Genomic DNA, 27440 nt, shown 5'->3' with positions numbered 1-27440 from the left:
TACCACACATACAGTTGGTGCCCAGCTGCTAATAACCCAGTGGCAGAACCTTAACGCCCAGAGAAGTCACACGGTCCCTCATGCATCAGCATCTGGCTATTTACTGACTCGGGATGAAATGTCGAAATCCCAAATTTTTGCAAACCAAAAATCCGAATAAAACTTTGGCTCTGGTCCATTGAAATGTTTTGTTTCAATAAGTTTGAAACACTTTTTGTTTCAACTTCGACCATGTAAAAGTTTTCGTTTTTAACATAGATATAATTTGCTTCGATTTCCAAACCAAACTTCATTTTGAACCAGAAAACTATAAGTTTTCATTTAGAAAATGTAAAAATAAACATTTGGACAGTTTTGAAACGTCCGTGTTTTTCATGTCAAGAAATCCTTCAAAATGGCAGAAAAGTTTTGGTTTAGATGGATCCGCATTTTCCTACTGAAAAACTCCCCAACAAGCGGTCCAAAGTTCTCAACCAGCTCCGTTCTTAGCCTTTCTTCACCTCACGACTCCAGATCCCCGAACCCCGCTCCAATTCCCATGGTGCTTCAAAGGATTTCTGGCTCCTACCGGTGCTGCAGTTACCACGGGTGATTGCAGCTTCCACACGTAGCCGAGCTAGCTGTAATCTAGCTACTTTGGGTATTGGAGCAATACGTTCTCAGAGCAGGCTGCTCCCCAAGTAATTACCCAGAGGTCCCGGTTGGCTTATACAGGCCATGCTGAAACATGTGTTGCCTTGGCTTCCCTGCTCTGGTACCCGCGCTAGTTAGAGTTTGGTTGGCTGGGTCAGCCCGTAGAGACACCCCTGGAGAAGTGACATGCTCGCTCTGTGTCCCCAGTGGGAGCTGGGAGCAGAGGAGATCAGAGCTCCTGGGTGGGAGGCCTCTCTTTCCTGCGAGGAGGGTGGGGTTGGTCTGTGGGCAGAGCGATCGGAATGCTTCCCCTGCAGGGGGCGTCGGTGTGCTAGCAGGGTGTGAGGTACAGCCGGCCCCTTCCCGGGGTCAGACCCTGCTCTGCAGTGAGGACGGGGTCTGGGTGTGCAGTAGGAACGGGGTGAGTAACAGAACCTGTCCTTGGTACGCTGAGGGACGGATACATCCCTCAGCGTATCAAGGACAGGTTCTGTTACTGCAGTAATAAAAAAACGTTGTGCTGCCTTTCTGGTTTTTCCTGGTGAGAACTCCACTGGCGGCTGCCCCCGTTCGCCTCCGGCCTTTCTCTGCACCGGTTCCGGTGGGCCAGACCTGCTGCGACTCTGGAACGGTCCGAGTGGCTGTCAGGGATGTGGTTTGCTGTCTGGCTTCCCCTTCAGGCTCTGCAGGATGCGATGGGCAGCCTGGCCTCATTTGCAGCTGGCGTTCTGGCACTATGCAGAGAACACATGGTGTCCTTGCGCTTCATTAACTCACTTGCCTCGTCATGGAGGCCTTCAGCCTTTCTGGAGAAGGTGACTCCTCAGCGGAGAGATCCTGGGCCAGGCTTTCATGGCGGCCATTAAGACCTCAGTGCTCCAAACTTTCTCCTCTAGCCCTCCCTCCCACACCTTTCTGGTGTCTCTGTTTCCCGCCCAGCCATACATCAGCCATGCACAGTACAGCACTCCTGCCACACCATGCCCATCTCTCTGTAATTCCCCTACAGAGGAGAAGAGACAGGCTGGGCTGTAATGAATGTAAAGGGGGTTCTTTACTTAGGTTGCTGGACATGGGAAACATCCCTGGCTCTCTAGCTCCCATACTGTCTAACTCAACTTGTGCTGCTTAGTGTAGCACTCAATAAAGTATTTATGTCCCCCTCCAGTGGCTAGTCTGCATAGAGGATGATAGCCTGCCAGTGCTGCCAGCTGAAGGAGTTCCTCTTTTAACTCACATGGCTGAAATGTGTGGCCTGGTTCTAAAGTTCCAGAGTTCGAAACCGGGCTGGTGGATGGCAGGGAATGGGGGGTGGGGGGAAGGTCATTTTATGACTTTATGACACAGAGAACCTTCCCTTGATTTAAGCGGCCATGGTATGCTCTTCATGTAGGTGCCTAGAGCAGTGCGGGTCAGCTGCACGGCTTTTTCTGCAGCAATGTTGGAAAGCCCAGGGAAAAATGCTTTCCTCTCTGTTTACTGTAGGTTTAGTTTTTCATTTATTTATGAGCCTGAAATGTGATCTTTTATTCTGGGTACATTTTCCTGTGGTAGAGGACTGGAGAGGGCTTTTTTTTTTTTTTTTTTTTTTTTTTTTTTGTAGCTCTGGCCATAAATTATTCACTTAGTGTGAGGAAAATGTTCTGACTCTTTAACTGGTTTAAATTATTTGGTTTAGTCTGTTGTAGTTACTCAAATATGCATCTCTGTATTTCAGAGCAAGGCAAAGGTGGATGACTTTGGGGTCAGACAGGCTGCCCTGTGAGATTTCTTCCCTCCCCCCACCATTACCTTTCCTCTCCTTTAAAGCCCTTGATGGGGAGACATTTTTCTAGTCACCCCAGCAGCTGAGCAAAGCTAGCAATACTCTCCTCCAGCGCTGCTCTTCGGTGTCCAGAGGTGTTGCTCAACCAACCTGAAGTGCTGCTCAAACCCTGGGATGGAGAAACTTCCCCAGCACCCATTAGTCCAGGAGCGAGGGCCCTGAATCCAGATCTCCTGGACAGACAGACTGTCACCCACTTTCTAATGGCTCTCTACTGCCCTGTGACCATCTGACCACCTGGGACTCGCGAAGAGATGTCAGCAGTCTAACACTGTTTGCCTTTAGGAAAATGTTCCTTGTATTCAGCCTAATGCTTCCTTTTCTTCATCTCCCCACATTACTCCTAGTGAAAACCCCAGCAGCCCTCCCTAACTGGTAACCTGCCATGCATACAGTCTGGTAGTTGGCTGTTCTTGCGACTTGACGGCTGCTGGGCCTCCTAGAGCAATGTGGGGGAAATGCCCAGCGGGCATTAGCTTGAGATCTCCCCGACTCTTCCATTCGTGCTCCCCTCAAGGGAAACAAATAACCCTCTGCTGGACTGTTCAGTTCCCTCATCCACCCCTCTTTCCCAGACACGTGCCGTCTGAATGCGAGTGCTGGGGCACGACGGAGACTGGAGAGCGGGACGTGCTTGTGATCTTGGCCTTGGCAGGGCGTTTCAAACTGAACCCTTCCTCTTTGCTTTTCCAGTTCAGGACCCACTCACGCTACCTCCCATAGTAACATCTCGTCACACTCCCCCCAGGAAACTTCACATTCCTCTACCGAGAGAGACCCAAACCATGTGGAATCAAAGCCCTACTCCTATGAAAATTGCCATAACCGTGTGTGGTCAGAACCTTGGTTTTGTGTCTCTAGTAACTGATGGCTCCATCAGTGTCACAGCGCCCCCTACCACCGAACTCAATCTGCTCTACAGGAGGGCTTTTCTCCCATTAGCCCTACTCCCTCTGGCTTCAGCCAGCCTGTGAAAAGCAGGCTGGTTTGAAACCACAGCTCACAGCTGCTTTGTCTATAAATCTTCCCTGATGTGCTTTTCATCGTATTTTGCTTTCCTGAAGGGTCTGTCTCCTTCAGGGCGTTTGGGTGCACATCTGAAATATGTCGGGTTTCTTATTTCAGCAGCAGGCTATGCCTGGCCCAGCAGTGCAAAGCAGGTCCTCACAAGCCTATATCTTGGAGGGGAGCTTTCCATTCTGGTCTCAAGTGGTGCCAGGCAATGGGGGAAAGGTGGGGAGGAAGGGTTAACCAGCTCTCTGGGTGTCTTCCTGAGCTTGAGTTTAACTTCTCTTGGTGACACTGAGATGGTTGAAGCAGGCTAGAGGTATAACCTATCTGCTGTTAAAAGGGGGACCTTTGTAGACCATCAGAACCCACGAATATGCCTGGCACTTGTGCCTCTGTGCGTGTCAGCATGGGTTATTCAGAAAACCACGTCTGTCTTCAAACTCTCCCCTGCTCTCCACTCCTGGAGGGGCTGGCTCACTTCACCGTGGGTAGGTGGGACTTGGGGATTTGCTCTCCATGTGTGCCCTCCGCATCTGTCTCCCTGTGTCTCATTCGTTAGGGTGGAGGATTCTTGGGGACCAAGCTGAGTCATTCCATAGGGAGAGCTCTCCTCGTCAGGAAGGATAAAATCCACCCGGAAATGGGATCTGCGGCACAAGGCCATAACAGCTAAAAGAGGAAGGAGGTGAATGGAAAGTGTGGTCAGATTAGGGGCTGGGAGTTGGGGTTACTGAGTTCTATTACGATTGTCACTGGCACTCTGTGACCTTTGGCAACTCACTCACTTCTCCGATCCATAAAGGCAGGACGATGCTTCTTTCAGAAGGGTGCTATGGGGCTTAATTAATGGGAATTAAGGAGGTGCTTTGAGATCTTTGGGCGGGAGGCAGTGTGTTCTTCTGAGACTCTCCTTTCATGGGAAGAGCCTAGGATAGAATGTCTCCTAGTGCCTTCTTGTCTGACTCCAAAGGGCAGCTCTCCTGGGTGCTTTCGTTTCTCCTCCAGGGAGGGCAAATGCAGACCTCACCACCTGCGCTCTCACCTTCTTGTGTGACTTCATTTCCTCCAGGTCATCTCCATGCTGCATGGTCACCCTAAGCCCTTCCTTCCATCACGGCCCATGCTCTCGGGTTCAATAGGGATGCTAGTAGGATCCAGTAGCATGCTGCCTTCATTATTCAGAATGTAACACATCTTGTGATTTTCAAAAGTGACTAGTGATTTTGAGCCTAGCTTGAGACACCTTCAAGAGGCCTGATTTTCAGAACGTGCTTAGCACCCACCCATGGAAAATCCAGCCCCTTTATGGTGTCTCAAATTGAACTCCCCAAAACTTCATGTACCTAGTTGTTTGTGAAAACCTGGGCCAGGAGCTCTGTGATGCTGTTGCAACCAGACATGTCTTTTTCTATTCATTTCTCAGCTCCTCTCCCATTTTGGAAGTTTTTTGTTTTTATGGCTTGCGTTTAATTGCTCCTCTGGTGCGTTAGCGATTGGAACACTATTGAACATTAAGGTTAAATGATGATATCACAACTCACTATGTTTGCATTTTATATGCATTTGCCAACACAAACCCTTCGCCTCATTAATCCTTTGCAATCCTATTTTTTTTCTCCCCCTAAATGAAATTGTCCGTTTGGGATGCATTTATTTCCTTTTAACAGCCGCGTGACAATTCCGCTGATGGAGTTTGCATCCAACTTTGTTACTGGGTAGTGTCAACATGGCCTGACGGATGTGAGTGTGTAATTATTTTCTCGCAGTTTGATTTAATTAATGCTTAACCTCATCAGAGTCCTACAGCTGGAGTGCTCTCTCTGCAGGAACTGCTAGCGGCAGAAGGATTGCCTTCTTTCCTGAGAACCTCTGAGCGCCTGGCTTTAAAAAAACCAACAACAAAAAAACGCCACCATCCCACTCAACAAAAACAAACAGCAAATAAACCTCCCTTGCTTTGCTTCCCCACGCTAACTGCGTTTAAACGGTTGCCTATTGTTTGTCATTGTATCTGATTTTTCGCTAAGTGTTTCTAACAGCTACGAGAAAGGTCGTATTTCCCTGAGAACATTTGACTTTAAAAAAAATCTTTTCCGTTTATAGTATAACCTAACTTTATTTTGAATAATACCACTTTCATACAAACTCTCTTCAGAAACACTTTTATCAAGTGTCACCAGGGCTGGCACCAGCTCGCCAAGCAGGTGCGTGGGGCGGCCGCTTCGGAGAGGGGCGGCACGTCCAGCTATTCGGTGGCAATGCGGCGGATGGTCCCTCACTCCTGCTCGGAGCGAAGGACCTCCCGCCAAATTGCCGCTGCAGATCGCGGCTTTTTTTTTTTTTTTTTTTCCACCTCTTGGGGCGGCAAAAACCCTGGAGCCTGAGTGTCACGCATTTAGAGTTAATAAATACGAGAGAGAGGAAAATAGAGGTATAGGCACAGAAGGGGGAGGGATGGGGGAAGGACACTTTGACTGAGGTTTGTAGGTGGGGAGCTGGCTAGACAGAGGTTACAGGGAGGCTGTTCCAAATGGTGGTAGTTGCAGTGGAGAAGGCTCTTGTGCATCGGGATTGTGGCCTAATGAACAGGGCAATGTGCTAGAAGATAGGAGGCGTATATGCTATGACCAGCTCTGCTACTGTCCTGCTATGTGACCTTGGGCAAATCATTTGACTTTCTGTGCCTCAGTTTCCCCCTCTATAAAACAGAGGTAATGCTCTTAACCTTCCTTTGTAAAGTGCTTTGAGCGCTGTGGACTGAAGAGGTTGCATAAGAGCTAAGTATTTGTACTATTGATTGGGAGAAAGAACTAAGGGGAGAGTAAAGCCTGGGTCTTGAGGGGTCATTGAGGCAAATCCATGGCAGGTTATAACTGGAGCTGGGCATAGTTTGTGGTGGTGGGTTTTTGTGTTTTTTTTTTTCCAGAGAACAATGCGGACTTGGGTCAACCAGAACATTTTGGGAATTTGCCAAATTGTGTTACGGGGGTGTCAAGTAAAACGCCAAATATGGGGGGAAGGGGGGATCAAACCATTTCATTTCAGCATTTTTGAAATGTTTCTAATTTTTTTTATTCAAAGGAGCTTTTCATTTTGCAATTTCCTTCAATTTTATTTAAAAATGAAAAAAAAAAAAAAACCACAAACCGCCCCAAAATAAAAATTTTTCTTTCCGCACACAGATTTTTTCCCAAACTTTTTGGTTCATCATTTTCTTTTAAAATTTGTTTGGGGTAAAACTGAAACAATTTTTGTCCAGGATTTCCCCACCACCATCACCACCACGACAACCAAACTGCCAGCAGCAAACTGACAAAATCCGTGATTTGCACAGCTCCAGTTACAGCAAGGGAGACCAGTCTCACTGCTGGGCTGAATAAAGGAGCTGACAAAGGTGTTTGAGGCTTGGAATGTGGGGGGAGTTACTCAGGTTACGTTCTTAGATCACATTGTTCAATGACAGTGGTTGGTAAGTACGATGGACCCCTGGGACTACTGTTTAAATATCAATATGAAAAAATAATGTTTACATCTAGATGTAAAACTCCAAATGTGTTTGATTATTAGTCTATAGTGTTTATTTGAAGGGCATCTGTTAATTGCTAATTGGATCAGCCTCTGTCTGGGTTCGCCTAGCTCCACTGTTTTCAGGCTGCCCGCGTAGGTGGTTGCTATCAATGCTCCAGTATGATCATTCCCATTCTCTTGCTTTTCCAGCCAGCTCCATTTTTACTTTACATTCATATGGCACCTTTCAACACCGTGTATTCCAAAGCCCTTTGCTGACTGTGGACTGTGTTCCCAGGAAGTGCTGGGCACCCATGACGCCCATTTAGATTCACCTTCTGCTGAAATGCAACCTTCTCTGGGGCAGAACACAGCAGCTGCAGTTAACATGCCCATCTCCTATACAGCGGTTTAAAACAGGAAGTGAAGAAAGCCATATTCAACTAGAAACACAGCGGGCTATTTGAGGAGACAGAATATACTTGGAGCTCAGCTGAAATGTGGAACTCAATGCCCCCTGCAGGGAAGGAGCGTGACATAGTGGTTAGAGCACAGGACTAGGAGTCAGGAAAATATGCCTTTTGGGATGGGTGACGATATTCAAATAGGGGTATATGGTGCCCTCTACTGGGATAGATGGTTAAAAACAGCACAACTGGTCAGAAGGTTTTTTAAGGCATGAGAACTGACAATCTAACAAAAAACCAAATCAAAGTGAAAGCTGCTTAAAGCAGCTGAGGGATTCCAGCCTCTGAACATAAAGCTGTTGGTGGATAAAAGCCAACACTGAAATATGGTGGTTATCTAAACTGCCAAAGGTAAATAAAGAGGTTCAATGAGCATCTTTCCTTTTTAAAATAAATAAGTGATTAATAGATCCTGCTGCCCAGTGGATAATTTACTGTTGATCAGGGTTGTCTTAATGCATCTAGAGGTCTCTACTGCACTATAATTTACCAGAAGTTACTGGTGCACTGGCTAGGAAGGGGAATTGGAAACCCAGAAGGAAATGAAAGGAGCATTGTAGCTTTCTCAAACCTGCTTCCCTCGAGTACCTGCTTCTCCAGGTACCTAACCCACCTTGGCTTCCTGTTCCACAAAAGCAGGACTGGATGTACTGCAGAGCACAGCATGTTGGGGAAGCCTCATGGGTCTGTCTGTGTGGAGTCAGGGGTTGGAATTTCTAAACCAGCCTGGTTTTGGAAGGCAGATTCCTGGATCTTGCTTCCAAATGTCCCATATGAGCTAGATGTGGGGGGCGCGCCTGGCACAACCTCAGTCAGCCAGTTCCTGCGCTGAGGACTGATGCCTTTGGATGGCACCCTAAATATATGCCCAAGCAGCCTCCTGTTGGCCAAGATTAAAGGACATATTGATTCCTTTTTAATTTTCCCTTAGAAAAAGTTAAATTGCAGCGTTCTGCTCAACCACCCCAGCCCTGTAACACAGCACTAGGCTCTTCCTGCCAGGTTGTTTTGTAGAAGGGCTTGGAGGTAGTTGGACTGTTTGTCACTGCATGGCTTTGATTAGGAGTCCTTGTGCCGCTTAGGTTCACTTGGCTTGGTGCTATAACTTAGACACTAGGTCATTCACTGGAGACGGGCAGGGGAGATGGTCTAGCTAAGGTACTTAGATGACACCAGTTATCTCATATACCCTAGTATCTGAGAACTTCACAACCTTTGCTGTATTTATCCTCACAACTACCGCTGAGAAAATACTGATTTTTTTTTTCCCAGTTTCTGGTCAAACCAAGAAAAAATAATCACTTTTTTTTTAAACAGAAACTGATTTTTTGCCCCCCTCATGGAAAAGCCCCTCTCCCCCCCAAAAAAAATCCCACAAAATTCTTTGGTGTCAAAACCAAGCGTTTCATGTATTGATTCAAATTGACATTTGTGAATAGTTTGCATTTTTCAGCAAATTCATTGCGGGGAGGGGAAGTGCCCATTCCTCCTCTCAACACCCCAGGAGGTAGGGCTATTAACCTTATTTTACAGACAGGGAACTTAATTACCAAGAATTAAGTGACTTGCCCAAGGTCACCCAGGAAGTCTGTAGCAGAGCAGGGAATTAAACCCAGGTCTCTCAAGCCCCAGACTAGCACCCTAACCACTGGGCAGTAATGTCCTGTCACTGTGGTGGTGAGGGGCTATGGAAATACCAGCGAAATGCCCCTTGGGTGGGATGGGCAGGAAAGATGGAAACTAAAGCTTAGTGCCTTGGGCTGAAGGATGTGTGTGCAGGGGTGGTGGGGCTGTGAAGAAATGGCTCGAGAGGGTCCTTGAGCGTGGCCCTCGTGTAGGGCCCTCATCATGTGGCATCCCCGGGGCTCTGCTTTCCAGAGGGAGGGCATGTCATTCGCCCAACCTGGAAGGGAACTTGCAGGGGGGTTCAATTGTTTACCTTGGTGCTGAGTGAACAGACCAGCGAATTATTGAGTTTCCTTTCCCCTGAACCAGCCCCACCGGCCGGCTTTCCAGGAGCCCCTTGAGGGCTGTGCCTTTGATTCCATTGCTTTTCCTCAGAGTCGTGTTCTGCTCTGTGTTGCAGGTGCCTTTTGAAGCCACCTCCTTTGAAAGTGGAGCGATGCAGAGGCAGCCAGCGGATGCCTCTGCTCCGCCAACCATAATGATGGCTGTCCAAGCTGTCTCAGGAGGAGAATAGCTTTCATCTCCCTCTCCCCTACCCCTCCCATTCTCCTGGCGATGCTGTATCAAAGGCTAGCTGGAGAAATTCTGCCCGGCCCTCTTAGGCACTCTCCAGAAGAGGAACGATCCCTGGGAGGTTTACCTTTCAAATCTCAAGGTTTCGTGCTTTTTGTGTTTTGGGCAGTGCGGGATAAAACTCACCATTTTGTTCTGGCAGCTAGAAAAGCGGATGGAGGAGGAGCAACTCGGGGAGGGTGGTGGTCTGAAGCCTGGAGGGTGGAGGACAGGACCGTGTAACGACGTGATGCTCAAATTATTACCAGGCAGCGCAGGTGCAATGCCTACGATTAAGCTTGCCCAGCACTTCCTATGGTAAGACCCTGTTTTCAGTTGTGTAGACCTTTGGCAAGTTTTAACTGGCCGAGCTGAAATATTTCATGCTGAATTTCTCTGGAAATTTTCAGCTGAAATGGCTCTGCCACTTCCAAGAGTGAGGCAAGGGGAAAATACATTTGTTTTGCCCAGGGTTAAAAAAATTCTTACAGCCGTTTGACTGGGAAGTGCTCGTGCCCCCCTTGCTTTGCAGCAGGGACTTGATATTTGGCAGGGGAATGGCCTTTGGGTCAGGGATGTGCCTTGTGCTGTTTCCATGGGGGAAACAAAAACACTCACATTTGGCCAAGGTCTGAACGTTTGAAAAATCCCAGTTCACACTTCCTCAGCAGAGACTTGTTAGAGTTTGGCAGCCAAATTCTCTGAAGACGCCGTCTGCACTGAGCATGCTCCATCCTCTCACACCACTCCTGTGTGCCAGCCAGACCGTGCACGTGCCATGCCCACAGAGTGACTGAGTGTGAGCTATCCTCCTGGGGCTGATCGGGACGGTCCCGGCAGTAGCTGCTGTGGCACTGGGCACAGGAACGAAGAGCAGGGAGACTCTCTCTCCTGTGCTTTCATTGTCCCCTCTGCCGGCACCCAGGAAACATGGAGGAAGTAGGCTGTCTCAGATGCAGAGAGGACAAGAGCCCGACTGGAGGGAATAGACTGGAACAAGGAGCCTGGTGGTGAACTGGAACTGGGAGCTGCTGCAGGTGGGCAGGAAGAGATTGGAACTGGGTGGGGTAAATAGATTAGGAGCCCACGTGGGGAAGGAATGGGTGCGAGGGGAGGGGAGACGGAGAGTGGACAAGGAGCCTGAGTGGGATAGAGTGAGACTAGCTAGGTGAGGAGCCTGGGATGAGGCTCCAGGAGGGAGACAAAGGCCTGAGACAGGAGGGGAGGGTCAGTAGGGGTCAGGCTTGGCGGCCAGTGGATGGAGGGTTCTGTGACAACCGGAGAACAGAACGTGGATTGGAACCCACGATTCCTGAGTCTCACCATTCGTTAGCTGCCAGCAAATATCTGAAACCCACTGGCAAAGTGTGTCTCATCCCCTTCTAGTGCTGGTCCTCATAGAGGATGACAACTTTCTACTGCTAGCAGTTCATTAGTTCAAATGGTGGGTCTAAACGTACCAAACCATCTGATGACCCATGTGGGTTGTCAGTATGTTGCCACATGATGAAATTAGGTTCCCCCCTCCCTCCAGTTTGCTTTTTTTTAAACCCAGCAAATTGCAATTGCAAACTATGTTAAAAAGAATGGTAAGGTTGCCAAGTCAAGCGCTCGGAAGCTAGGAAATGCCAGAACTGTGGTTGCCCATGAAGCTCTAATTCAGCCCCCTTGTGCATTTGCATTATAATACAGCCTTTGATTACATGACTACATGTTGTTTTTTCCTCAAGACCCCTCCCTCATTCACAATCTACATTAACATCTCATTCAAAAACAGCAAGAAACCCTGCCCCGCTTGTCCCTGAGCTGAGATCCCTTTGAGTGAATTAATGAGCTTGTAAATCTGCAAACAGGATTAGAGATAAAGCACCTTTATTGAGACTTCTGGCTCCTGATGAGGATTTCAGCAGGGCGGCTTCCAGGTTTCCATGCAGCTGGGGGACTGCTGCAAGCCTGCTTCTGTCTTGTCCATCAAATCCACGCTGTCTTATTGGCCTGGTTTAATAATTAACATGATCCAAGTTGTAAAATTGAATGTAGCTCCTCTGTAAGTGGGGGGGATTCCCCTGGAAGTACCCCGGGGTGATGCATCTACTTCTGCCAGGGCTGGATTAGGTCCTTACACTTTAAACAAAGATGATCAATGGATTGTGTATTGAACTCAGTGGGCATCTGCAAAGTCTGTTAACACCTGAGTTGCAGGGAGATCTAGTCTAAGGCAGAGTCATTTTGTTTGTTCTTTTTCTCTCTCTCTTTCTCTGTCCCTGGCCACTGCAGCTGATGTGGTTCACAGTAATTTAATATTGGCCTGGGTAGCACCTGGTCAGGAATGCTCCTGGGGGGGAGCACAGCTGGTGATAGAGTATTGCGATGAGCCTTTGTTGTGAAAGAAGCGGTGGTGTGTGCGCGTTGGGGGTGGCTTGCTGCTCTCTGCTCTTCCCCCAAGAGGCAGACTTTAAAAACAAACAACCCAACCAGAACGCATCTTCCCACCACCAGGCATTTTAAAAATTAAAGCACAGTCTGGACTCTTCTTTTCAAACACCACCCAGGCCCTGGGATACATGAGGGCCGCCAAGGGGAACTTGCGATGTAGTTAATAGCCAGGTGGGACATGAGGCCAACAGGTGCTGTGTGAGGCACAAGGGAACATGTGGTTCCGGCCCTGAGCAATGTTCCCTCTAATTTTTCCCATGCATGTGCGGAATGAATTTGATGTGCACAAATATGGAGGTGATGTGTGGTGGGGGTGGGGCCAAGGGGTTCAAAGTGTGGGAGGGGGCTCAGGGCTGGGGCAGAGGGTTGGGGTGCAAAGAGATGAGGGCTGTGGCTCGGGGCGTGGGCTCTGGGCTGGGGATGACAGGTTCAGGGTGCAGGGCTGGGGCAGAGAGTTGCGGTGCAAGGAGGTGAGGGCTCTGGGTTGGGGTGCGGGCTCTGGGCTGGGGATGAGGGGTTCAGGGTGCAAGAGGGGGCTCAAGGCTGGAGCAGAGGGGGGTGAAGGCTCCGGCTGGGGGTGCAGGCTCTGGGATAGGGCCGGGGTGAGGGGTTTGGTGTGCAGGCTGCCCCAGGCCCCGGCGGGGAGAATGGAGTCCCCCAGTCCTCTCTCACCACAGGCACATCTGGGCTGAGGGGGAGGGGTGCTTCTCCCTGGCCCCGGCAGCTCCAGAGTTGTGGGAGAGCATGTCTCCCCACCGCGGCAGCACCAGAGCTGGGCGGGGGAGCATCTCTCCCCACCTCTCCCAGGCCACAGCAGGTCTGGGGGCTGGGGCCACGGGAGAAGCCAGCACCTTCATGCCTCACCGCCACATCCCCGAGTGCCTGCATTGCCCTTGATAGGCTGCTGCGCAGCTGTGCAGCTTAGAGGGAACTTAGGCCCTGAGGAATGCAGAGCCGAAATAGAGACGCAGCACTGGTGCCCTGCAGGATCCACGGAATGGCTCTGCCTCAGGGCAGCTTTAGGCTGAGATTTCCAAAGAAGCTGAAAGGAATTAGTGGTCAACTCCTGTCAAAGTTCAAAGGGGGTTGGGTGCCTAACTCCCTTAGGCTCTTTTGAAAACCTCAGCCTGAATTCTTGGAGGGGGGGGTGAATTTTTGCGGCTGTGGGGTGACGTGGATTTGTGGCAGTTACGGGCTTCACAGAAGAATGAGGATGGAAGGAAGGGCCTGGAAGAAAAGACGAGGGTGGGGAGGCCTTGTGGGGTGCAGAGAGAGGGAGTTCCAGTTGTAGAGGGTGGCATGGAAGTGGGAGTGTGAGGCTTTGATGGGCTGCCAGGTGAGGACAGAGATGGTGGAGCTCTGTGCCGAGACCAACAGGGGAGGCTGAGCTCCGAGGGAATTCTGGATTCCGGATACTCCACTAACCAGGGTTGCACTCACACCATGAATGGGAATTTTCTTGTGACACTTTGTGTTTGGAGCCGCGAGCCAAGATGACTCCATTCCCAGTAGCTCCCTGCGTCATCACGTGCTGCTGAGCGCCGGCTGAACCTTATCAACGGAGAATTTTGCAGAGTTGCTGCTGCCATATCGGAGGCTTTTTTCCAAGTGATTTACTCTGCTTTGTAATGAGTTGCAGTGATTAGAATCTCATTTCTGTTACTCTGCAGTCCCCGTCCCCCCGCCCCCGTTTAGGAGAAATAAAGGAATCGCTGACGAGAGGCGACTGTCTTGTCTTTAATCAGGTGCTCCCTGTTCTCACTTTGTCAGCTGCTTGTGCTCCAGATAAATCCAGCCTGGGGCAGCCCCCTTTCCCTGTCAAAAAAGAATGATGATGGAGGGGAAAGAAGAGAGACTGGCAAGATTGGGGGTATGCAAGAAAAACAGGGATGCTATAGTAGGCGGTGTTGTTAATGTCGTGTTGGTCAACACAGGGAAGAGATCCCAAATCCTGAGTTACTCAGAGCAAGACTTTGGGGTCAATTTAAAAACCAAACCAAACCCAACACCCCCCCCCCCCGCCAGGTGGCTTGGAGTGGGAATTAGGCGTAGCTAGAGTCTCAGTTGTGCTAAGACTTCTCTTTCCCACAGAAGACTTCAACTGACTTCACCCAGACTTATATCTGGGAGTGTGTTGTGATGGGAAACCTAGAACCGCTGAGTTACCGGGAGGGTAAATTTTCACTCCATCCTTGAAGTTTTAGGCAGATCAAAAAGGACTCATGGGCACATCTCTCTCTCTCTCTTTCTCTCTCTCTCGCCTAGCTGTTACCAGCTGGCTAATATTTGCCCTTTCTGGGTGGGTTGGGGGAGGCATTTCCTTTCCAGCCTGGGGACCCTGGCGTGGGTCTCCCAAGTCCCATATTTATACATCCTGTATAGTTTTAGGTAATCAGAAAATGCAATATTGCTGTCACCGGCTCGCCGATGACACCCAGCCTGAGTAATTTAACATGTCAGCACCATCCATCACAGAGACGCAACCCGCAAACATATGAAAAGCTGCCGAAGGGGGCGGAGATGGTGGCTGGCTGTGAAGCTTGCTGGTCAGTCCATTTCCTAGCGAAGAGCGTGGAGAGCATGTTAACCCCTTCCGGGACGTGGCTGCAAAAGGAACACGACCGGACTTGTATTCCTTTCCTGTAAGCCCTAAAACCTTGGATTGCTTGGGCTTTGCTATGGCATTGACTACTGAAAAGATCTTGCCAACACAAAGAATGGCCCAAGCAATAGAGGTGGGAGACTACAGGTTACTTCAGTATAACTTAAGTCGCTCACGGGTGTGAATAATCCACACCCCCGAGCGACGTAAAATATACCGACCTAAGCTTTGGTGTAGACAGCGCTACGTTGGTGAGAGAGTTTCTCCCGCCAACGTAGCTACCGCCTCTGGCGGAGGCAAGAGTTATTAAATTGACGAGAGAGCTCTCTCCTGTCGGCATAGAGCGTCCCCACCGCAAGCACTGCAGCAGCTCGGCTGCACGGCTGTAAGTGCTGTGGTGTAGATGTAGCCGGAGAGACTGTTGGTCAGATAACTAGGGTTCATGCGTACTTCCATTCCCATCTGCATGGGTTCTCGCTGCCCCAAGTTTTGAATCTGACTCTGATTCAAAGCTGCAGAATCTCCCCTGGTTTTGAGCTCCACGAGGAGCAGGGAAGCTGGCCGAACCCTCACTCAGACCCCAGCGTCGGCCCAGGTGCTCTCCGTGAGCCTGGGCAAACCCTCTGATGGCCTGGGGCTAAGTTTCAAGCTTGGGATGGGACCTGTACCCTCATGAGCTCCACACGCATTCAGGTTTCCTTGCAGACTTTTCACACACGCTCTCTCAAGTAGCTTTCATCTCAAAATGCCCTGCTCTTCCCCAAGGGTAAATGCTGGCTCTTCTCCTGACTAGCCTGGTAGTTTGCGGTGGCAGTCCCTGGCGGCATGCCCTTGTAGTCTGGCATTGATCCTCTGTGGAAATCAGGTGCTCAGTGCTAAGAGTGATTAGGACGTGGCAGGAAGGCAATGCGGCTCGCCCGCTCTGAAGATCTACCGTCTCTGTAGCAGAGTATTGTTTAAAGCCTTCTGCCTTGTTGCCATGAGTTCAGGTGGCAGGAAGCCTCGAGCAGTTAATATAGCCATTTCCGCATGCTGATAATCCTTTACTGTTGTGTTAACATGTTCCGATCGTTTGCTATCTTTTAGGACCTTAGTGGAAATATTCACGTAGCGGCAGGTAATTAATGGCTGCACTTTAGTGCCCTAAATCACACACTCGGTAGTAAAACACCAAGCAGCAGGCACCGTTCACCGTGGCGAGAATCATTGCAGAGCCCTTAATCGCTCCTGGTGCCCTCTGGGTTGTCTTGGAGCTTTCGAGACCAGTGCCGACACGCAGCTTTCAGGCCACCTGCTTTGGAGAGCTTGCCACCCTCCGCTCGCATACCCTCCTCCCTTTCCTGCCTGCGGGCTGCCTTCAGGAGTTTGGAGGTGCCCTCAGCAAGCCGGGTCCCTGGAGGATCCCTAATCCGCAGCCACGTGGTGACACTGGCATCTCATGCCATGCACTTTGAGGATGAGAGGAGCTGGATAGATGGATGGTTGTGTTTGTCTGGACACCTGTGTTCAAACCCATTCCTGCCGCACCAGGGAAGGACTGAATAAGAGGTTATATTCCCTTATTGATGCAGCAAACTCTTCGAGGTGCAGGAAGCCCCAAGGTGCCACTTCTGCATTGTCCAGGGGTCCACTTCCAAATGGCCAGCAGGGTTGCCAGTGGAGGGCTGGTTGGGTCATCTCCCCTTTCAGGAGCGGGGCCTGTTCTCAGCACCGGATTCTGGGCGGACTCGACACAGCACTCTCTGCTGGAGGGACTAGATGGCTTAATGGATTGATTGGATAGGATTTCTGGTCTTTTGCATTGCATGAGTGGTCTGAATGCAATCTAGGCTGGTGGAGACTAGGACTCGTCCCTAGCTGAAGGCTGTTGGGTTCCAATTTGAGATGACAAAGAGTCCTGTAGCACCTTATAGACTAACAGACATATTGGAGCATAAGCTTTCGTGGGTGAATTCGAAGTGGGTATTCACCCACGAAAGCTTATGCTCCAATACGTCTGTTAGTCTATAAGGTGCCACAGGACTCTTTGTCACTTTTTACAGATCCAGACTAACATGGCTACCCCTCTGATACTTGAATGTGAGATGAATTGATTTAGTTCCTAGTTGGGGAGTGTTCCCATCACCATATTTTGCCCTCAACCCCCTGCACCCGTTATTGGCAGTCTCTGCAGAGGCTAAGGTCTGAATGTGCCAAGTGACCAAGGGCAGAGGCACGCTGGTGAGACTATGGGGGTGAAGCTGGCTCTGCCCCTCCTGTGCCTATGGGCTCTGCTGATAGACAGACACCAGTCTGCAGGGGCTGTGAGTTCAGTACATTTCCCCATCTCTCTCCACTCCCCCCCCCCGCCCCCGAGTCTGGTGATTAAGAATTTTACAGGGCAGAAGGTGCAATTTCATTTGCTGGACCCTTGCCAAGAAGTGTAGAAATTGTACTTCTGCATAGAATAAAGGGGCTTTAAAACAGTAAAATATTTTAATGGCAGTTCAGAGGGCCACCGTCAACCTCCAGAGACCTCTTTTCTTTTAATTTTCCGTGAGGATTGGCAGACTCGTGCCAGGTCTATTCCTAACTTGATTTTTTCTAACTTTTGCTGCTCCTAAATGTTTAAAACCACTGTGTGGGAGAGGAAGGGGTGGGCTCTGCTGGTCAAATGAGTCTGATTGCATCTGAGTGCGCCTAGCCGGGGGCACGGATCAGACCAGTGAACATGTTAACTTTTGGGCAGGGGCAGGCTCATCCTTCCACAGTTTGTTTTTGTTCCTCAGGAACATCAAAGCAAAGGGGGCGGGGTCAAGTCACAGCTCCATTTTTCTTCCCTGCTGTTTGAATTGCAGTAGTGCCTAGACGCTTCATCTGAGACCACAGCTCTCTAGGCCCACAGCAGAGACAGCTTATGGTCTAGACCAGGGGTTCTCAAACTGAGGGTCGGGCCCCCTCAGGGGGTTGCGAGGTTATTACATAGGGGCTCGCAAGCTGTCAGCCTCCACCCCAAACCCCGCTTCACCCCCAGCATTTATAATGGTGTTAAATATATTTTTAAAAAGTTTTTAATTTTGGGGGGTGTGTCATACTCAGATACTTGCTGTGTGAAAGGGGCCACCAGTACAAAAGTTTGAGAACCACTCGTCTAGACCCACCCAACAAAGGGAGAGGAAGCAACTTGACCAAAGTCGCACAGCCAATCAGTGGCAGGTCAGGGAACAGAACCCAGGTCTCCTGACTCTGTTTTATGTCCTGTACTCTGGACCACATTACCTCTCATCTCTGCCTGCTGGCCTCTGAGGCAGATATGTGACACTCCATGTGGTTCACTGTGCATGGGTCCTTAGGCGAGCAGCTTAAACTCAAGGTCCTCAGTGCCATGTAGATAGTAAGCTCGTTAAGGGAGGGACCATTTTTTGTTCTGTGTTCGTATAGCACCTAGCACACTGGGATCCTGATCTATGACTGTGCCCCTAAGTGCTACTGCAATACAAATAATAACACCCGGACTTTAATGATCCCGTGTCTTTATTTGGAGAAGCGGGGGTTTAACGAGATGGCAGAAGGGGAAGCTGGATAATGATTTCCTGAGCTTGGCTGGGGAGCTCACAGCCAAGGTTTGCGGCTGAGCACTTCAGACGGCAGTACTGAATTTTCTCCTCACTTCCTTGCAGGTGGAATTGGGTTTGGACGTGCCAAGGGAAACTCTGGCTCAGAGGCAGATGACGAAACCCAGCTGACCTTCTATACCGAGCAGTATAGGAGCCGGAGACGGAGCAAAGGTAAATAAAAGAACCTTCAGTGACACAGCAGCTGTAAGAGGCAAAAGAAACAAACACTCCAGTTTCCCTCCTTTCGCTGCACCCCCCGCTTAAGACGTCTGAAATCATTTGACTCTCGGTCCATAAGTACAAATCTTCATGCCCGATAGCTAACATCAGCCTATTCATAAAGATTTCCCAGCCTGGGACTATCCCTGACAGCTAGTAGCATGTGGGAGACATTAGCAGTTTCCTAGTGATTATATTAATTGGCTTAGTTGCTTGTTCATGGCTATTCCCTGGTTTCCAATATCAGCCACATTAAAGATTAAGGAAGCACTGATCAATGACCCCAGTATTTCCTTCCCTTCTTTCCCCTTGATGCACCAGACCCCCAGCATGCTGGAAGTGGAGTTGGATGGATGGAGCTGGTCTTGTCCCCGGTTTTGAACAGTATACAGCTAATTGGAAAAATATCCATCACTGAAACACGCAGTTGTAGATCTGAATTAAGGAAAGGGGGGTGTGGGGGGGGGAGCACAACCCTTCGCAAGTCTCCAGCTAAGTATCGTTTCCAGTGCATTATATTGTAACTACAATGGGTGTTCATTACAGCCTTGTTAACAGTATCCTGGACATCCTGTTTTAAGGCCTTATAGACGCTAGGCATTTCAACCATTGGCAGCCAGCCACTGCACCAATTCAAACCTCTGACGTCAACACGCACAATTGTGATAAGCCACGGCTTGTACTGGGGAAGCTTACTACCAATGGCAGTGGTGCTCAAAGTGTGTACACTAGGGATTTGTGCTATTGGTCCAGCCACCAATGTGGTGGCATCTCCTGAGGCTCAATTTCTGTCACTTAAAGTTTCTCAGCAAATTTCCTATTGGACTTGAACTTTCCATGCTTGTTCTCAGCACAAAAGCAATAAAAAAACCAAACACAAAATTGAGGTTGAGAGAGGGACTTAATCTCGTAAATCATGTTGGGAGTTAAGAGAGAAAAAGTCTCTTCTGTGGTTTGAAATTACTTCCTACATTTTTCCCCATTCAAATAACGCCAGGGATCACTTTGTTTCTGAGCATCTGGTCTAGTGTGTGTTTAGCCCTCAATAGGGGAAATATGTGACTTTTGTTGCTAAGTCTGAAAACCACCATTAAGAAATAACCAAGTTGGAAAGTGATTTTAAGATTGCACTGGTGGCTCTGAGTCCCGAATTTGTTTTCCTGGTTAAGCCAAGCAGAGTCAGCGTGCAGCATTCCAGATAGATGCCAGAGCCCACCAAAATAAATACAGCTCCACTTATTTCCGTGATTAGGGATTCAGATAAATGCGCATAACATGTTTATTTCAATATGAAATTACCTCCACACCTACGGGTGGCTCAGTGATTTCACATTAGAACAAACACACACATTGCATTTATTTCTGTGGAGTAGGATTGCGTTCAGGTGTGTTCTTGTATCTTCATTCTTTTAGAAGAAAAGGAAAGCCAATGTTACAAAAATTCTCACTGGAATTATACTTGCGCTTTTAAGCACGGAAAGTTAGTAAAGGCTCCCCGTGGCAACATTGCCTTAGTCACGTTAAAGATAAAGGCCTCCATTTTGGAAAAGGGGCTAGTGAATTTGGGTGCCTCAGTTTTTGCTGTGGAAGGAGTTCCCTCACTTCAAATGGTTGTGTAGAGAACAATCCTGCAATGGTTGGAAGACAAGGTAAATTTTTCAAAAGCATCCAAGTGACTGAGACCCCACATCTCACTGGGTTTCAAGGAATCGCTTTTAAAAATGGGACTTAGGGTACTACGTGATTTAGGCACTTCTAAAAACCCCACCCATGGGATTCGGTGTTTGTTTCTCAACCAGTGGGTTGTTACCTCTGAGGGTGAGGGTAGGGAAACACAAAAGGCAATCGGGGGGTCACGAGTCATTGGAGCTTTTATTACAGTCGAAAGCAAATAAATTCTTGCTCCTCCTCTCCCTTCCTCTTCAAAGTAAGTGTTCTCCGTCTGGTTATCAGTTATACTTTAGTATAACAATAAGAGTAAAAAATGTAAAGGGAGGACTGTGAAATTTTTTGAACTCAAATAAGGGGTCGCCAACCTGAAAAGGTTGAGAAACACTGAGTTAGATGATCTAATGGGAATAACCCATCTGTCGCTTCAGTGGAACCATAGATCCGGTTTTGCTAGATGCACAAATGACCTTGGCTATTTCTCCGTTAACCAGAGGGGGGGTTTTTTGGTTTGTTTTTGGATTTTAAATAAATAAGCTCCCTGAATAAAAGCTCTGTTGCTTGGTTAAACTTTACCTTTAATGGCGTCTTGGAAGAAATTTTCCATCATTATCTTAGCTCCCTTGTGTGAAGAAAGCACTAGTTTAGTGGGAAGTTTCAGCATAAAAATCATAATTACGGCTACAACAAAGATCCATAATTGGACAGGCTCATAATTCTAATAGAGAAGGATGCGGCGTCAGATAGAGTTTATTGTTACAATGATGTTCTAATATTGATTCCACGTGGCTGTGTGTCATTGTAGGTGCAATGGGATAGTCATTAAGTCCAATGAGAGAGATCTTCCCTGCAATTGCTCTCCTTAGACCAGTTTTTGCAGGACGATGTACAATTACTGAAGCATCTGTAGTGCTTATCAGAGTTGATGTGGTGGGAAGTCTTCAGATGTATGTGATTTGTTACTTCCATTTATGTCTAAACGATCCTGTAAACGCAGGATCACACATGGATTTTCTTTGTGCTTTGGTCGAGTAAGCTAGTTAGGTGGCTGCACATTATAATTGTCTCAAGTGGCTGCAGGTTGCACACATCAAGGAATGCCGGAGGAATTGTTCAAGAGGGTAGGCCAAAGGGACATACATAAATTGTCCATAGTTGTTGTTTTTGTGTAGGTGAGAGGGAGGATATTCCTAACAGTGAGGTCTCTGACAGTGGAATAGTCTCTCATGAGAAGGTGTCAAAACCTGTTTGATTGTTTAAAACTGGAATGTATAAAACATTGAGAGTATAACAGAGAGAATCAGTCTACACTGGCCTGGAATACAGACTGGTTGATGTAGTGAGAGTCTTCTCTCTCTAATCTCTGAATTCTGTGATCCCGGTCATACCATGTTGGAGATCTTCCCATCGTATAGTGCTGGATCCCTTCACTGGTGGGCACTAATGTTCCTATGTCTTTGGAATCACCTCGGAGATAATGGGAAGAAACATGAGGAAACAAAGGAGAATTTTCCCTCGGTCGGTGGTGCAATGTTCCCATCCAATGTCTGTCTTTCTGTCTGTGCTCAGTCCAGACCGTGGTAGAAACTAGAGGCTGGATGAAGGCATGAGATTTGAATCCAGAAAGAACTAAAGCTTAATGCTAATCAGGCGAGGTCTTTGAGTGGCTGGCTAGCACCATCTCTTTGCCCTTGTTGGAGGGCACATGCACTCTTGCATGAAGCCTATTGGTCATCCTGGGCTTGTTGCTGACCATGGAGAATCAAACAGCAGTCACTAGAAGCACTGTCTTCCACCTTCTTCTGGCAACAAGACTGTTTTCCCCTCTCCAATGAAGATCTGGCCATGGCTGTTTGTGTGTTCCTCATCTGCAGGTCTGACTGCTACACAATTCACTGTCCCATCTCCTAACCACAGCACTGCACCTCATCCTTTACTGGTGCTCCGTGCCTTACCTGGTCCCATTCACTGATCTGCAAAGCCCTCGGTGGGATCCATGTTATCTCAGACCTCCTCTTTTACAGGAACCCTTGGCAGCAGCTATGATCGCCCAGTCTGCCATGCTTATTGGAAGCCGTAGGCGCCGACTCCATGGGTGCTCCGCAGGGAAAAATGAGTGGGTGCTCTGCACCCACCGGCAGCCAAGCTCCCCTCACCCCCCACCCCACCTCCTCCTCTCCCCACAGTGCACTACGTCCCCACTCCTCCGCCTACCTCCCAGCATTTCCCATCCGGCCACCGCCAAACAGCTATTTGGCAGCATTAGCATGCTTTGCGGGGGGAGGAGCAGGAACGTGGCGTGCTCAGGGGAGGAGGCGGGGCTGGGGCAGGGATTTGGGAAAGGAGTTGGAATATTGGCAGGGAGGGGGCGGAGTTGGGGTGGGGACTTTTGGGAAAGGGTTGGAATGGGGGCGGGGAAGGGGTGGGAAGAGGTGGGGTGGGGGCAGGGCCTCATGGAAGGGGTGGAGTGGGGGTGGGGCTGGGAGCAGAGGGGAGTCGGCGCCTATGTTGGAAGCCACATATGGACTCAATGCAGCAGGCAGCAGAGACTGCTTGTTATGCTGCCTAGCCCTGTAACAGCCTCCCCAAGAAGATGAGAGTCCCCTGCTTGCCATCCTCCGGTCACGTTGCAAGGCAAGGGTCCTCAGAGAACCGGACGGCGGAAAACCCGCTGGCATCCACAAGCAAACAGCCCGTTATTAGCCTGGAGCCAGGCGGAGGACTAGCATGGTGCTCAGAATCAGATGTTCTGATTAGACCTGGGCTAGGGCAGGGAATTGGCTGTCTTCCTTCCCCCAGTTGTGTGTGTGTTTTAATACTGCACTAGAATGCTCCAGTGATGGGCATTTTAATAAACCCTTCCAAATGCATTTGCACCATCAAAACCCGCCACCTCAAGTGCTGGTGCTCCTCTTTGCAGCCTCCGTGGGAGATGCCAAGGAGCAGACGAGCCGCGGAAGCTAACTTAATTGTTCATTCCCATCAAGTGAGGGCTGGCAGGGCACTGTAGGGGAGCTCCCATTCTCTGTACCTGTTCTGTAGGTACGTAGAAGGTTCCTGTCTCCAGGCCTGTCAAACTACCCACCTTTCACCAGCACCAAATTCATATAAAGGGAACTGTCAGTGTTGTCGAGATGCTAATCCACCTCCGCAGCTGCCCACTGTAGGAGATGTCAGACTCCGTGTAGTCATCACACTCCCGTTTTCCCTCTCGCAGGGTGCGGCATGTTCAGTCCAGTCCTCTTCTTTTAAAGAACAACTTTCCGCCATGCTGCTGGAATCCTAATCCTCCTCGCTCTCAAGAGGGGCTGCCTCAGTCTCCCGCCCAGCTGGGTCTGGAGCCGTTCTCTCCACCGGCCGCTCACAGAGGGTTCATTTTATAAAGTGCTTGGAAGCCTCGGATGAAATCATCTCTGACACTGAATGTCAGTCCAAAGTATTAGTATTATTATTGCAATAATGGCGGCTTGATGACTGGTTTGGTGGCCGCAGAAGCGGGGTGGGAAGGAGATTGTCCCTGTGATCTGAATAACTTCCCTCTCTGATAGGATGTAAATTATATTTAAGCAGCCATTTATACTTTGAGGAGACACTCCGAACAGGCCCTGCAGTGAATAACCTGTCTAGGCCAGTTCCTATTCATCCCCACCCGAAAGGAGCAGAACTCCGGCAGCTTCCCTCAACTCTGAATCTCTTCTCCTCCAGCCTGTTAAGGGGGAGAGAAAAATCGCTCCTTGTTTGATTGCGTTGCTCTAGGCCAGGCAGCGTCTTCTCCTCCACAATAATCTGGCTCCCTTGTCAGGATGACACGCGTCCTAGTCGTCATTTGGCCTCCCAGGAGACCTGTTGTTGCCTCATAAAACAGCACAGTCTTCCCATTATGGCCTAATTAAATGCTTGGGGATTTGGGTTCCTGTTGTCCGGTGATACGTTCCGCATCCTGCCTGGCTGAGATAAAGTTTGAGGGTGGATCTGGAACCTCCTTGCGTTGAGGGCCTGTGGACTGGGGAGGTGCAGATAGAGAGAGGCAGGGGAGTGGACTTAGCCTGCAGACTGTTCTTTTTATGGGAGGGGGGCGGGGCGGGGGGGGGGAGTCCGTGCCCAATTGTTCCCATAGCACACAGCGATGTTTCAGATAAATTAGCAGAGCCCAATTATCTGCCTCGGATTTGCAGCAGCCTCTGTGTGTGTGTCTTTGGCTGGCAGAGCCTTCCGAGAGCTGTTAGAGGAGCGAGACGCCGGGCTTTGATCTGCTTCTGTATTTGGTGTTTAAAACAAGGCCCTTTATAAGGGAAAATTAGGTATTCAGAATCTGTTACATATGAGGAAGCTTCCCTTTGATCCTCTCCTGTCTCCGGAGGCAAACCAGACACTTATTATTTCACGGGGAGTGAAAGGAAATGCAGAATGAAATTTGGGTAGCATTTTTCTTCCCTCGCAGTTGAAACGCAAGGAAACCTAAGGGCTAAGTAAACAGGGAGCACTGGAAGGGAATCACGTCGCCATGTCTCGGCCGTCTCTCTTTGAGGCAGAGACGCTGCTGGAGAATGCAGTGGTTTTAAATTGTCTCTCCGGGTCTGCACCTATTTCACCAGCCAGCGCAGCTTGCCTCCCTGACAGCGGCAGACTTCAAACTCCAGGAGATGCCTGTCAAGAATCAAATGGAAGACAAAAGGCGATAAACCAAACATGTCGTTTTTCGTTGCTTACACTAGCAAGAGGGAATAATCAGTCTCTCCGGTGCTCATGCTTTTCAGCTGCGCTCAGCAGGGTCCATCCCCTACCCCCAACAGAGTGAACAATTTCTCCTCTCTCCCTCCCCATCTGTGCCACTGCGCTGAACTCTTACAGTTTGACTGCCACATCTCCTGAAGTTACTCACAAGCAATGGCCAACTTCTGACTACATTCCCTGGGGACAGGTGATCCGGGAGCTGCAGGGTTCCTGCTTCTGAAACAGCCGGCACTGGCCACAGTTGGAAGCAGGCTACTGGGTTAGACGCACCTTGGCTCTAATCCAGTGTGGTGTTTCCGAAGTTCCTAGTTCAAGGATGAATCACAGACATGCCCACCACCCTGCAGTCTTCACCACAAACAGGATGTCAGAGCTGCATCCCTAATCGCTGACAATGGGGCTCTTCCTTGCTTTGATGTAGTGAGGGGGCAGCTATCAGCGCATTCCAGGACATCTCCTGTCTTCATCCCGGTTCTTTTCCATGCCTCTCCAGGCCTGCAAATGACCAGAAACTAGCACTCCACAGTAGGAAGAGTCCTGAGTGAGCAGACCTTTGTGGGCAGAGCACCGGGGCAGAGGGTTCTAGTCTCTCCTCTGAGCATTGGTTCAGAATCAATCTAACATGTAATGTAAAAGGCAGGACTTTACCATGGGCTGGTCCATCGGTGACTCTCCATAAGCCCCAGAGCAAGGGGAACACATTGCTGCCTCTGATAGGGAGGGAATGCTCCAACATACACGTGTGGGATTTCCCCAGAAAGGCACCCCACATTGTTAATTTCCTTACCGCTGAATATTTTTCTTCTGATCCTTTTGATGTTAGGTAAGCAGTAAATAAAGTTTGAGGCAACTGCTCTGGCATCTCTTGGAGCTTTCCTGCCCCCATCCCAGCACGAGGCTGCTGTGTAACCCTTTATATACTGAAGGAACACAAAATGCTTTCCAAACTGTGCAGACAGACAGGGCCGATTAGATGGTTTCTCCCATGGAGGCCCCATTGCTAAACAGAACACGAGAATACACTGCCGAAAGCAACCAGGGGATCTCTAACTTCTCTAACCTTCCAGTATCGACAAGGCAAAATGTGTTTTCTCTTAATGCAGTGTTTCCCAAACTTGGGACGCCGCTTGTTTAGGGAAAGCCCCCGGAGGGCCGGGCCGGTTTGTTTACCTGCTGCGTCCGCAGATTCGGCCGATCGCGGTTCCCACTGGCCGCGGTTCGCTGCTCCAGGCCAATGACACAAAAACTGGGGAAGTGGTAAATAATGAAGAGGACAGGTCACTACTACAAAGATCTGGATCACTTGAGAAACTGGGCACAAGCAAACAATATGTGTTTGAATATGGCTACATGTAAATGTATACCTCAAGGAGCAAAGGTTTCAGAGTAGCAGCCGTGTTAGTCTGTATCCGCAAAAAGAACAGGAGTACTTGTGGCACCTTCCACTTCCCTAGTTTTTGTGTCATCTGCAAACTTGTCCAGTGATCATTTCATATTTTCTATCAGGTGACTGATAAAAATGTTAAATGGTATGGATCCCAGGATAGACCCCCGAGGGACCCCACTAGCTCTTCAGATCTGTGTAACTTGAAAGATTGTTTCTCTCACCAACAGAAGTTGCTCCAATAAAAAAAAAAAAAAAAAAAAACATATTCTCCTTGTCTCCCTCTAATATCCTGGGACCAACATGGCTACAACAACACTGCATACATTATTCTGTTTGCACTCTATATGCATCCGAAGGAGTGGGCTGTAGTCCACGAAAGCTTATGCTCTAATAAATTTGTTAGTCTCTAAGGTGCCACAAGTACTCCTGTTCTTTTTTCAAGGAACAAAGAATGTAGGCCACACTTAACAGGATGGGGGACTCTATCCCTGTGGTGGATAATCATCTCTCATGAACTCCTAGTGAGATGCTGTGGCCAAAAGGGCTAATGCGATCCTGGGATGCATAAGTGGGGGAATCTTGAGTAGAAGTAGAGAGGTTATCTTATCGCTGTAGTTGGCATGGGTGCGATCATTACTGGCACATTGGTATCCAGTTCTAGCATCCACAATGAAAAAAGGATTTTGATAAATTGGAGAGGGTTCAAAGAAGAGCCATTAGAATGTTTAAAGGATTAGAAAAACTGTTTTATAACAATAGACTCCAGGAGCGCAATCTCTTTAGCTTAACAAAGAGACGGTTAAGGGGCGACTCGATTACAGTCGGTAAGTACCAACACGGGGAACAGATCTAAGAATGAACCCTTAAATCTAGTAGAGAAAGTAGAATATGACCCAAAGGCTGGAAGTTGAAGCTAGACGAATTAAATCTTGAAATGAGGCATGCAATTTTAACAGCCAGAGTAATTACCCACTGGAACAATTTACCCAGGGTCACGGTTTGGTCCTCGTAACTGACAGCTTTTAAATCAAGATTGAATCCCCCCCCCCCAAAGATAGGCTCTTCTTTTGGGGCAGTTCGCTAGCCTGGGGTATACAGGAGGTCAGACTAGATCACA

General features: G+C 49.0%; 1 protein-coding gene across 3 annotated transcripts in view; it reads left to right on the top strand.

Moving 5' to 3' along the window:
• The window catches only part of ASTN2 (astrotactin 2), a 542812-nt gene that overhangs the window by 101957 nt on the left and 413415 nt on the right, over positions 1–27440 (top strand). For all 3 annotated transcript variants that reach the window (XM_034793415.1, XM_034793417.1, XM_034793416.1), the window contains exon 4: positions 18379–18486. In XM_034793415.1, the coding sequence (XP_034649306.1) occupies positions 18379–18486 (108 nt within the window). The remainder of the gene's footprint in view (positions 1–18378; positions 18487–27440) is intronic.

This window comes from Trachemys scripta, chromosome 17, assembly GCF_013100865.1.
Source record: "Trachemys scripta elegans isolate TJP31775 chromosome 17, CAS_Tse_1.0, whole genome shotgun sequence".
Classification (NCBI taxonomy): Eukaryota; Metazoa; Chordata; order Testudines; family Emydidae; genus Trachemys; species Trachemys scripta.
The sequence above is the reverse complement of the archived record's forward strand: the minus strand, read 5'-3'. Positions and strand labels throughout refer to the sequence as shown.